At 39.3% G+C, this 12,520-nt stretch overlaps 1 protein-coding gene across 14 annotated transcripts in view; it reads right to left on the bottom strand.

Moving 5' to 3' along the window:
* PCNX1 (pecanex 1) overlaps nucleotides 1–12,520 on the bottom strand; it is a 247,314-nt gene that overhangs the window by 86,131 nt on the left and 148,663 nt on the right. For all 14 annotated transcript variants that reach the window (XM_024739610.1, XM_024739614.1, XM_024739619.1 and 11 more), the window contains 4 exons: nucleotides 5,522–5,752; nucleotides 4,394–4,668; nucleotides 2,663–2,868; nucleotides 266–708 (listed from right to left, as the gene is read on the bottom strand). In XM_024739610.1, coding sequence (XP_024595378.1) covers nucleotides 266–708; nucleotides 2,663–2,868; nucleotides 4,394–4,668; nucleotides 5,522–5,752 — 1,155 coding nt within the window. The remainder of the gene's footprint in view (nucleotides 1–265; nucleotides 709–2,662; nucleotides 2,869–4,393; nucleotides 4,669–5,521; nucleotides 5,753–12,520) is intronic.

Raw genomic sequence — 12,520 nt, 5'->3', positions numbered from 1 at the left:
GTGGCATGTGGGATCTTCCCAGACCGGGGCACGAACCCGTGTCCCCTGCATCGGCAGGCGGACTCCCAACCACTGCGCCACCAGGGAAGCCCTTGCTTTCAGTTTTTATACTGGCAGAAACATTTTTTCAACATTCAAAACTGTTCTAGTCTTCAAACTAAGCAATATAAGGTGTGTCTTCACAAGAGTCCTTCACTCAAAAGAACAAGAAATAAAAACAAACGAGTAAGAGAAACAGTGCAAGAAGAACCGTGGGCTTACTCACCTGGACTCTGTAAATCACCTCCCCCTTTTTGGCATGGGAATTATTGGCAGGACTTAAGGTGTTGCCGGGCTGTGTATCAGCGGCACTGCTCTGACCGCCGTCTGTCCCAAGAAAGCCCACGAGGGTGTGATGCTTGCAGGCTGGGATGCTTTGGCTGGAGCTGCTAGAGGAAGGCAGGCCATGCTGCACACAGGCCGGGCCGCTCTGACTGGAGGGTTCCATCTGGTTCACCACAGAGAGGCGGGACTGGATGGATGACGGTAAGTTGCGAAGCGATATCTGGCTGGTGGAAGAGCGCCGACAAGGCACAAATCCCGTGGTGGACATCCGGAGAGATGAGTGCCGGCTGCTATAGCAGTATGACGACTGGCTGGCTACAGAGGCCCGGGCAGGGGACTGCCGGACCAGGCTGGACTGCACGGAGTGAGAGCTGTGGCTAGCGGCTGGGGAGGGAGAAACAACAGCAGCGCTCCTTCTCAGTGGGACGACCCAAACACAACTGCTTCTTCAGTAGTTTCTAAGACTTTCTCCCTTAAGCCTCGCACCTTAAATTAGTTGGTGAATTTACTGAACTTAATATTTATACCTAAAACTTTTAAAGTTGCCAAAAAGAAATAAATATCTGAGATCTATTTTCTTGTGTGGTTTTTGTAACATAATTTCTATTTGCTGAAGCTTTTTAAAATTCAAATTCTGGGGCATAAAAAAATACAATTAAATAATTTATAGGAAATAGCAGGTATTTAGGTTGAGATAAATCCTAAAATTGCTTTCACTGAAATATTTCAGAATACATGAATATCTCATAGAAATGAGACAGTGAGAAATATTTATTAAGGATCTACTATGTGGCAAGCTCTGTAACTATTTCTCAAAATACAGTATTAATGCCCTTTCAATCCATCCCAATGACAAGCTATGCCACCCACAGAGGCACAGTGATGGCACACTGTAACGTGCGTGTGCATTGAGGGATCACTACTGAATATGAATGATCAGTGATACTAAATAGCAGGTTATTCTGTGTCCTTTTTTCTAATGGCTCGATAGGATTCTTCAGATTTGTGAAGAGTGATGTGAAGATTATTAGAAAATTATTATTAATTATATCGAAAAATAACTACATGTACTTTTTAATCTGAAAATAAAAAGAGCTAATCAATGTTAAAAGTAAAAGGTGTATTTAAAGAAGCACACTGGCAGTTTTAGGTTTTCACTCAGAAGTTAAAAAAGAACATAACAAAATGTCGATCACACACCTATTTAGAGTCTTAACAATTCCAGTGCCATTACATTTTTTTGAATCATTTTAAGTAAATGTTTTGAATCATTTTAAGTAAAACTTCATCTGATCCATGCAAAACAGAGGGGGAAAGGACAGTGCTGGATCAACCGACCAGCCATCCAGGAACAGGTAAGATCTGAGTCCTGCTGCATGCCAGGTGGATTACAGCTCTCATGTAGAAGGCAAATTAGTAAAAGAATAGCTTCCTTTGGGATAAGGAAAAATTTCTTAAATAGGATACAAAAAGTATTAATCAAAAGGAAAAGATCAGTAAATTGCTCTACACAAAAATTAAGAACTTAACAAAAAAAGGCAAGCCACTCTTCACAGAAAGAGAAGGGAAAGCCAAGAGACAGAATGGAAAAAGATGTCTGTGGTAAAGAAAACTGACCAAGAGTTCCAATCCAAAATATACAAATAAGAAAAAGATAACCAAGTGGAAAAAGGGGCAAGAGACTTAACATGTACTTCAGAAAGAAGATCTGATAAACTCATTTAAAAGTTTCCAACCTCAGGTATTATTAGAGCAATGCAAATTAAAAATATGCAACTAAAGACCACCCCCCTTCTCCTGTCTCTCTGAGAGAGCAGGCAGCAGAGGTGGAAACAATGATACTCAAAGCTGGTCATTCCTCTAGACGACTGGTCAGAGTACCAACTGGTGTAAAAGAAATAAAAAAGAATTCTGGAAAGATTTTTGGCATTATGTATCATGTCTTAAATATTCTCATAAACTTTGACTTGATTCCATTTTTAAAGTTTCCAGCCTAAGAAAATAATAAGTGATTACAAAGATTTATATACAAAGATTATTACAACACTCAGAAGAAACCAAATCGTTGTTCAACAGGAGAGAAGTAAATTATATTAGTTAACTATTATTGGCCTTTAAAAATGATACTTTCAAAGAAATGCTATTTCAAATGGTGTATATTTATATATATTAAATGATTAATATAAACAAGTAGGATAACGACCTATTGGGAATCAAACAAAACATTCTATTTATATATTTCCAAGTAGGTAATATGTCACCCTCTTTATACACACATACTACCTGAACCCCACAGTTGAGAGGCTAACATTACACACATAATTCTGTTTCACATTACCTAGTGCTGGAGGGTAAGATGTGACAGGCGGATGGAGTCCTGCTCCCGGTCCCTGGCCTGGGTTTCCAGTGCTTCCTTGGGATGCACTGCTGTGGGGATCATTGGCAGTTGTTGCACTGTTACTAGTGCAAAAGGCTCCACCTCCAGCATCAGAATCTTCAATATTGCCACCACTGTTACAGCCAGCTCCACAACCTTTCCTTAACCTAGGAACAAACACCGGAGTAGGAGGCATGGTCCCAAGATCACTTCAAGATAGGTACTGTATTACGAACATTTAATGCTAACCTTTGGAAATCTTCATGGGGCAATCAACATTAAGAAGCAAAAGAGTCTATGATGTTTGCGTATCTCCCTCATACTCACTGCCTCCGTTCTTCTAATCAACTTCACTTTTACACTACACTCTATCATCTTTTCTACACCATAACAAAGAACTGCACATAACAAGTTGTTCCATTAAGATCTCAGCTGGAAATAGTATCCTTGTCACTGTATACAACCCACGAATACCTAATTGATTTAAATTAAACCTAATTTATTCTGTAGCACACCTGAAGAGAACTGCTGTAATAATTTTTCTTCTCTTATTTTAATTTTTTTATTTTTTTGCGGTACACGGGCCTCTCCCGTTGTGGAGCACAGGCTCCGGACGCGCAGGCTCAGCGGCCATGGCTCACGGGCCCAGCCGCTCCGCGGCATGTGGGATCCTCCCGGACCGGGGCACGAACCCGTGTCCCCTGCATCGGCAGGCGGACTCTCAACCACTGCGCCACCAGGGAAGCCCTCTTCTCTTTTTTAAAACGTAGGGTGACCAACTCTCCTGGCTTGCCCACAGCTGTCTCAGTTTGGCACTGAAAATCCTGCATCCCAGAAAACCACTCAGTCCTGGGCAAACAAGGCAATTCCAGCACAACACGTATTTTTTGAAAAGAAAACTTCTTTGAACACTACCCTGGTTTGTATTCTTCCCTCTGTTTGAATAGGGGTAGACGTTAAAATGGTGAAATTTTACTCTTTAATGCTGGGTATTCCTGGAAGAATTTTAAAACACCTATTTCTGAGTTTGTTGCTCTAGTCTTGTTTTGGATTAAGTTTTGATATTTAAGGATCTGAACAACTCTTAATCTGAGATTTTTCTTTGCCATCCATCAAATTATGATGTTCCTGCACCATATATCATAATTTACCAGACAAAAGGCAGAGGACAAAAATTCATGTGCATACTTGAAGACACTAAATATCTGAGATGTGAGTGCTGACTAACTGTTAAAATGGCAGCAGTGTCTCTGCATCTCACAAGGAGGAGTTTCAACATGGACAGCACGCTCCCCCTACTGCTGGAACGGAATACAAAAAGAATGTAATCGACTTGCACCAGTTTCTTTTATTTTTCTCTCATTTGCCCTGTTTGTTGACCCACACATTCTAGTAGTGGCAATAAGCTGCAATAGAGAGTTTAAAAAACTAAAAGGAGGGAATTACCCAAGATTCTACTAAATGCTAGAGCAGTGGTTCCTGACCAGACTACTGTACATTAGATTTACTTAATAAGAGTCTGAAGATACAAATGCTCAGATTCTACTTCATGAAGCTCGGGTATAACAGGTTTTTATTGTACCGTGGCATCTGTACTTTTCCTACAATCCTTCCAGGTGGTGCTAACACACACTGCCTAGATTAAGCGGGTCAGGTCACACCACCACTGGAAAAGGCAGTCCTAGGGCTCACCTGTGCCAGGTTGACACTACGAAGTTTCTGATATTTCCCAAGCTGATAGGTCCCCCAAGAATTTCTTTAAGCTGTTCATGGCTGTCAGAGTAAGAAGTTGTCAGGGGTGAGACGAAGATCGGGTAGCCAATAGGCTGGTCACAAGATGAGTTTATCATGTTCCTCAGAGCTTGCTTGGCATTCTGGATGCTACCTCTCTCCGGGTTACGGTTACGTAGGAAAACAAGCTCCTGCTGTTGCCCTGCCCAAAGGCCTCGGACACACTCCTTATTCACCTGAAAACCAGGACACATGGGAATTAGGTTAAGGGGCCAAGAATAAAATTTATATAAACAGAAGAGTGGAAATGGGAGGGACATAAAAGACATTACGATAACCAACTGTGAAAAGCAGGAAACAAATATAAGCAGGTCACATCTGAACAGGACTTAACCATTTTCCACCGTCATTAGGCTATTAAATAATAAACACCTACAGAGCTCTTCCCTCTGCTGTCTTGTAAAAATACCAAGTAAAATGTAGTCCATTTAGTTTTCTAAATTGGTGAAGCACTGAATTTTGTAACTAAGATAATAAATATTTTTGATAGAAATGAGAGGTAACAAATATTTAGAGTTGAAAGGATGTTTGTGATTTTGGGGGCTGATTAAATGAAGAAAAAACATTACAAACTATCAAAATAAAATGTCAGAGATTAAGCCTCCTAAAGCCCTGAGATGCCTAAAAAAACAACAAAACAAAAAAGCACGTAAGAGTGAACCATTTACAGTTAGCTACTGTGAAGTACAGCTGTAGTGTTATTTTGCAACCTAGGAATCACATCTTGTTAGCAACACACTGCTGACATTTGAGGAAGAGATGCTGCCCGAAGAGCACATGTAACAGGCAAGAGACTGCCCAGGGAGAAATAAGCAAAAAATTTAAGGCTTTATGGCACAAGAAAAAATTTCAGAGGACAGAGTAAATTACTGACAAAACAAATTAAGAGCTCAAAAACAATAAATGTTAATGCAGTATGGTCATTATTTTTGTTTTCTATAAAAGAGTTTCAATTACTTTTTAAAAGTTTGGATACAGTTATCTAAGTTCCATTGTTTTCAGAGGCAAACAAGTGCCTCCGAACCTTACTTTAATGACCCTGAAGCTAAGGTAGCGTCTGTTGAGCATGATGATCTTGTACTCGTTGGTGCCATCATCCATGACGTGCCGCAGAGCAAGCAGGGAGGGTGAGTTGGCGAGGACTGCACTCCGCCACGCAGGGTCCCCTTCGTGGGCTATGACGAGGTTCTTCTCATGAGACACAATGGCTTCATAGAGCACAGTGGGGTCATCGTACTCATCCGGAGAAGTGAAATGGTCCTATACACAGAGATAAAAAATACACCTACAATTTTAGGAAAAGAAGAGAATGACTTCCAGGATGATGAAAGCTTCTGAAATTACTAAATCAGTTACTAAATTAAAAGTCTTAAAAAGCTAGTTTATATATTTCATTTCAGCACATGTTAATATTATTAGAGATAAATTATTCAAGTCGGGTTTCATATCTTCATTTATTTTTCTGTTAAAGGATTATCTCACTGTTATCAGTTAAGGGAGGCTAAAACTACATAAAAGGTCGTGTTTCTTTTTAACTAGGTGCTTTTCACTTAAAGCCACATCTCTGGAATGATTATAATAAACCATTTTATCCTGCCTCTCATTTAGTTAAGATAAGGCTCAAAACTATGAGCTCTGAGGACAAATTAAGGGTCCTAGCCCTGAAGAAGCTAGTAAAGTCTTCCCTAAAAAACCTCTCGGCCTTATTTGACAAGTCGTTATTTAACATCTACCACGTGCAAGACTACGTGGCAGGTAGCATGGATGAAACAAAGGATTATATGAAATGTGTTTCCCATTCAGAAACCTAAAAATTAACAGGGGATACAGGATATAAATCCAAAATAATCATAACACAAATCAGAATTTCTGAAATGGTGTGTTATTAAGGAAACATAAATATTATATTGGCTGCCTTGATAAATTTTTACATCCAGGTAAAGTGACTCATTTGTGCTCAAGCCAACTGACTGCAGTATGTGCTATCTGGAGGACAGACAGTGACAGCAAGAAGCCGATGTCCCCAAGAATGCACTTCCAAGTCTGGGGGTTCATCTACATGAGACTAAGGGAAGTCTTCACTGTACACGTGGGTACATAATGTAAGAAGTTCTCCGATACAAGATTTCATCTCACTCTTACAACAACCTGGTGAAGTAGGTTGAGCAGGTAATACCAGAATTTTACAAATATCAAAACTGAAGCTCAAAGAGGCTTAACTGCTTCCTAGGTTTAGAAAATTAGTATATGATTGTAATGCCAGGACTTGAACACATTTTTTAGAGTATTTTTAAAAATCTACAATTATAAAAGTTAACTGAAACACCTTTCAAATCCAGTTGCTGTGATTAGGGAAAGCTACACAGTGCAGGTGGTCTGGGGCTGGGCTGGATCTTGAAGAATGAGTACACTTTTCAGTGGATGGAGATGGCACCGTGGGGGAAGGGAAAGGACTCCAGGCAAGACGACCTACTAGTGCCTCTCCAGACTTTTTATAAGGCTGGTGCACTCCTCGCTCCACTGCTTTGAGCTTGGCTCGTAACAACTCACAGCTGTTCCGTTTTCTACGAACTGCCTTCAGCTAATGGAGCTGCCTGGGTAGGAAATGCCAGGAGAGGATTATTCCCCGCTTGGCTGTGGAGGTGCAAGGTACAAAATGGAACTCTGGGTGACATTCACACTCCAGAGCTCCCTCTGGAGACCAGGGGAGGCTAGAGCTCAGCTGAAAGACACTTCTGCTTAGCTTCTTCCCTTGCTCTTTCCTGCTTCCATCATTTCCTCACAGACTGTCCTGAGGGCATCCCCTCAATTAGTCTCTTGCACGAGAATCCTGGACTCTGACTCTGCTTCTAGTGAACATGCCCTCAGAGAATTTACTACTTAAAATACTGATGGATGGCTCTTGACTTCTGTTCCTCACACACCAGCAACCATGCTAATCTTTCTTTTAAATACTGAGTTCACTTTCCTACACCAGCAGATAGCTAGATGCCATAAGATGTGCTCTCTTTCATCAAGCTGTTCAATTAGGGAAGGAATGACATCCTTGGATAGTATTTGTACAATTATTTGAATGGAAAATAAACATACAGAGACAGGCAATAATCACATTCTTAATAAAACGGAAACAAAGTTGGAAATCATTAGGCATGCCGAAAGTGGAGAATGCTTAGTCTTGCCCAAATATTTCTTCTCACTGGGCTTAAAATAGTTGAATGAATACGTAAACTTCTATGTACATCATTCAGCACTGTTTTACTGATAAAATATTTGAAACAGGGCTTCCCTGGTGGCACAGTGGTTGAGAGTCCGCCTGCCGATGCAGGGGACATGGGTTCGTGCCCCAGTCTGGGAAGATCCCACATGCCGCGGAGCGGCTAGGCCTGTGAGCCGCGGCTGCTGAGCCTGCGCGTCTGGAGCCTGTGCTCCGCAACGGGAGAGGCCACAACAGTGAGAGGCCCACATACCGCAAAAAAAAAAAAAAAAAAAATATTTGAAACAGGGACTTCCCTGGTGGCTCAGTGGTTAAGAATACACCTGCCAATGCAGGGGACATGGGTTCGATCCCTGGACCGGGAAGATCTCACATGCCGCTGAGCAACTAAGTCCGTGAGCCACAACTACTGAGCCTGCGATCTAAAGCCCACGAGCCACAACTACTGAGCCTGGGTGCCACAACTACTGAAGCCCGCATGCCTAGAGCCCGTGCTCCGCAACGAGAGAAGCCACCGCAACGAGAAGCCTGCATGCCACAACAAAGAGTAGCCCCTGCTCACCGCAACCAGAGAAAGCCCACGCACAGCAACGAAGACCCAACACAGCCAAAAATAAATAAATAATTTTATTTAAAAAAAAATGGAAACAATCAGAATGTCCATGAATAGTGAGATAGCTTAATAAATGGAGTAAAAATTATACTCTGGAATACTACAGTCATTAAAGAATGTGGTGTGCCTCTATATGTGCTAACTTAGGTGTCCATGGTAAACTAAATGGGAAAAAAGCTTGCACTCCAGATCAATTTCTATAGCACGATTACATTTTTAAAAAGGAAAATATTTATACATATAGTTGGAAATGTCTGCGTGAACTTGGGGAAGTCAGAAAAGATAGGAGTCAAATTATTGGCAGTGACTTCTTTGTGGGGCTGTTGTATGATGGTATGGGATGACGGAAGGTGCTTACTCTTGGGAGATGTTTACTTTTCAATGTTTTTCATTAGTTTTCAAATAAATAAAAAGAGATAATGTTTCCAAATCTAGGAAAAGATTTCAAAAGCATTTTAGAAACTTCTCATAACTTGAGAAGTTATGAGCAGAGGCACAGGAAATATTATTTTTCGAAAACAATGAAACTCATGTGGCAAACATTCACAGGGCACCAAGCACTGTGCTAAGCAAGGAGGACATAGACATAGAGATTAATATTGTCCTTGTCCTCAAGGAGATCACAGATTGTAAGATTCTCATTACATATCTCTTGTAAACCAAGCTAGACTTTAATTGGTTTATTTTACTTCTAACAACTAGGTAAATCCTTAAAGAGACTAGAGAAAGAGAAAAAAATAAGGAAATATGCTGTTTTACAAAATGATTAAATAGAGGACAAGAGAGAACACAGGAAAAGGGCAATTTGCGTAATTTCTCTGAGTTTTGATTAATCTTCATCTATAAAACGGGGATTAAAATAATTTTCTGGGTTGTAGGTGATATAATGTGTATGAGAGCACTGACACACTATAGGACACTGTAAAATTAAATATTACACAGATAACAGTTTCAATTTCTAAAGTAAAAAACATATAACACATTAGATTGGAGAATTAAAAAATTAAAAAAGAACTGTAAAGGAAAAAAGCAAAAGTTAAAAAAAATCTATGAAATCGCTAAAAGCACCCTATCAAAGACTGTGTCTGAAACAAAAGTTATTACAAATTTCGTATTTTTAGCTCTCTGGGAACAGGATCTTTTTTAAAAAATCAGGTTGACGTATAATTTACACACAACAAACTGCACCCATTTTAAGAGTACAGTGAAATGCGTTTTGACAAATGTGCAAACTCATGTAATCACTGCTATAATCTAGATATAGAACATTTCCATCATCCCAAAGTTCCCTCCTGCCTTTTGGTATTCAATCTCTACATCCCAAACAAGCACTGATCTGCCTTCTGTCACTAGAGGTTAGTTGGGCCTGTTTTAAATTTTATATAAATAAAATAATACAATATGTACTTAAAAATATTTTTTTAATTTAATTTTTTTATACAGCAGGTCCTTATTAGTCATCAATTTTATAAACATCAGTGTATACATGTCAATCCCAATCTCCCAATTTATCACACCACCACCCCCACCCCTGGCTGCTTTCCCCCTCTTGGTGTCCATATGTTTGTTCTCTACATCTGTGCCTCAATTTCTGCCCTGCAAACCGGTTCATCTGTACCATTTTTCTAGGTTCTGTGTATAGGAATGCAAGAGATTTCTGTGCATTTATTTTGGATGCTGCAACTTTACCAAATTCATTGATTAGCCCTAGTAGTTTTCTGGTGGCATCTTTAGGATTCTCTATGTACAGTATCATGTCATCTGCAAACAGTGACAGGTTTACTTCTTCTTTTCTGATTTGGATTACTTTTAGTTCTTGTTCTTCTCTGATTGCCGTGGCTGGGACTTCCAAAACTATGTTGAATAATAGTGCTGAGAGTGGACATCTTTGTCTTGTTCCTGATCTTATGAAATGTTTCAGTTTTTCACCATTGAGAATGATGTTTGCTGTGGGTTTGTCGTATATGGCCTTTATTATGTTGAGGTAGGTTCCTCCTATGCGCTCTCTCTGGAGAGTTTTTATCATAAATGGGTGTTGAATTTTGTCAAAGGTTTTTCTGCATCTATTGAGATGATCATATGGTTTTTATTCTTCAATTTGTTAATATGGTGTATCACGTTGATAGATTTACGTATATCGAAGAACCCTTGCATCCCTGGGATAAATCCCACTTGATCGTGGTGTATGATCCTTTTAATGTGTTGTTGGATTCTGTTTGCTAGTATTTTGTTGAGGATTTTTGCATCTATATTCATCAGTGATATTGGTCTGTAATTTTCTTTTTTTGTAGTATCTTTGTCTGGTTTTGGTATCGGGGTGATGGTGGCCTCATAGAATGAGTTTGGTAGTGTTCCTTCCTCTGCAATTTTTTGGAAGAGTTTGAGAAGGATGGGTGTTAGTTCTTCTCTAAATGTTTCACAGAATTCACCTGTGAAGCCATCTGGTCCCAGACCTTTGTTTGTTGGAAGATTTTTAATCACAGTTTCAATTTCATTACTTGTGATTGGTCTGTTCATATTTTCTATTTCTTCCTGGTTCAGTCTTGGAAGGTTATACCTTTCTAAGAATTTGTCCATTTCTTCCAGGTTGTCCATTTTATTGGCATAGAGTTGCTTGTAGTAGTCTCTTAGGATGCTTTGTATTTCTGCAGTGTCTGTTGTAACTTCTCCTTTTTCATTTCTAATTTTATTGATTTGAGTCCTCTCCCTCTTCTTCTTGATGAGTCTGCCTAATGGTTTATCAATTTTATCTTCTCAAAGAACCAGCTTTTAGTTTTATTGATCTTTGCTACTGTTTTTTGTTTCTATTTCATTTATTTCTGATCTGATCTTTATGATTTCTTTCCTTCTGCTAACTTTGGGTTTTGTTTGTTCTTCTTTCTCTAGTTCCTTTAGGTGTAAGGTTAGATTGTTTATTTGAGATTTTTCTTGTTTCTTGAGGTAGGCTTGTATAGCTATAAACTTCCCTCTTAGAACTGCTTTTGCTGCATCCCATAGGTTTTGGATCTTCGTGTTTTCATTGTCATTTGTCTCTAGGTATTTTCTGATTTCCTCTTTGCTTTCTTCAGTGATCTCTTGGTTATTTAGTACCGTATTGTTTAGCCTCTATATATTTGTGTTTTTTATGTTTTTTTCCATGCAATTCATTTCTATCTCATAGCGTTGTGGTCAGAGAAGATGCCTGATATGACTTCAATTTTCTTAAATTTACTGTGGCTTGATTTGTGACCCAAGATGTGATCTATCCTGGAGAATGTTCTGTGCGCACTTGAGAAGAAAGTGTAATCTGCTGTTTTTGGATGGAATGTCCTATAAATATCAATTAAATCTATCTGGTCTATTGTGTCATTTAAAGCTTCTGTTTCCTTATTTATTTTCATTTTGGATGATCTGTCCATTGGTGTAAGTGAGGTATTAAAGTCCTCCACTATCACTGTGTTACTGTCGATTTCCTCTTCTATAGCTGTTAGCAGCTGTGTTACGTATTGAGGTGCTCCTATGTTGGGTGCATATATAATTGTTATATCTTCTTCTTGGATTGATCCCTTGATCATTATGTAGTGTCCTTCCTTGTCTCTTGTAACATTCTTTATTTTAAAGTCTATTTTATCTGATGTGAGTATTGCTACTCCAGCTTTCTTTTGATTTCCATTTGCATGGAATATCTTTTTCCATCCCCTCACTTTCAGTCCCTAGGTCTGTGTCCCTAGATCTGAATTTGGTCTCTTGTAGACAGCATATAGATGGGTCTTGTTTTTGTATCCATTCAGCAAGCCTGTGTCTCCTGGTTGGAGCACTTCACGTTTAAGGTAATTATCGATATGTATGTTCCTATGACCATTTTCTTAATTGTTTTGGGTTTGTTTTTGTAGGTCCTTTTCTTCTCTTGTGTTTCCCACTTAGAGAAGTTCCTTTAGCATTTGTTGTAGAGCTGGTTTGGTGGTGCTGAATTCTCTTAGCTTTTGCTTGTCTGTAAAGCTTTTGATTTCTCCATCGAATCTGAATGAGATCCTTGCCGGGTAGAGTAATCTTGGTTGTAGGTTCTTCCCTTTCATCACTTTAAGTATATCATGCCACTCCCTTCTGGCTTGTAGAGTTTCTGCTGAGAAATCAGCTGTTAACCTTACGGGAGTTCCCTTGTATGTTATTTGTCGTTTTTCCCTTGCTGCTTTTAATAATTTTTCTTTGTCTTTAATTTTTG

This window comes from Neophocaena asiaeorientalis, unplaced genomic scaffold (genome assembly GCF_003031525.2).
Source record: "Neophocaena asiaeorientalis asiaeorientalis breed wild unplaced genomic scaffold, Neophocaena_asiaeorientalis_V1.1 scaffold348, whole genome shotgun sequence".
NCBI classification, from domain to species: Eukaryota; Metazoa; Chordata; class Mammalia; order Artiodactyla; family Phocoenidae; genus Neophocaena; species Neophocaena asiaeorientalis.
Note: the sequence above shows the minus strand (reverse complement) of the source record. Positions and strands in the feature narration are given on the sequence as shown.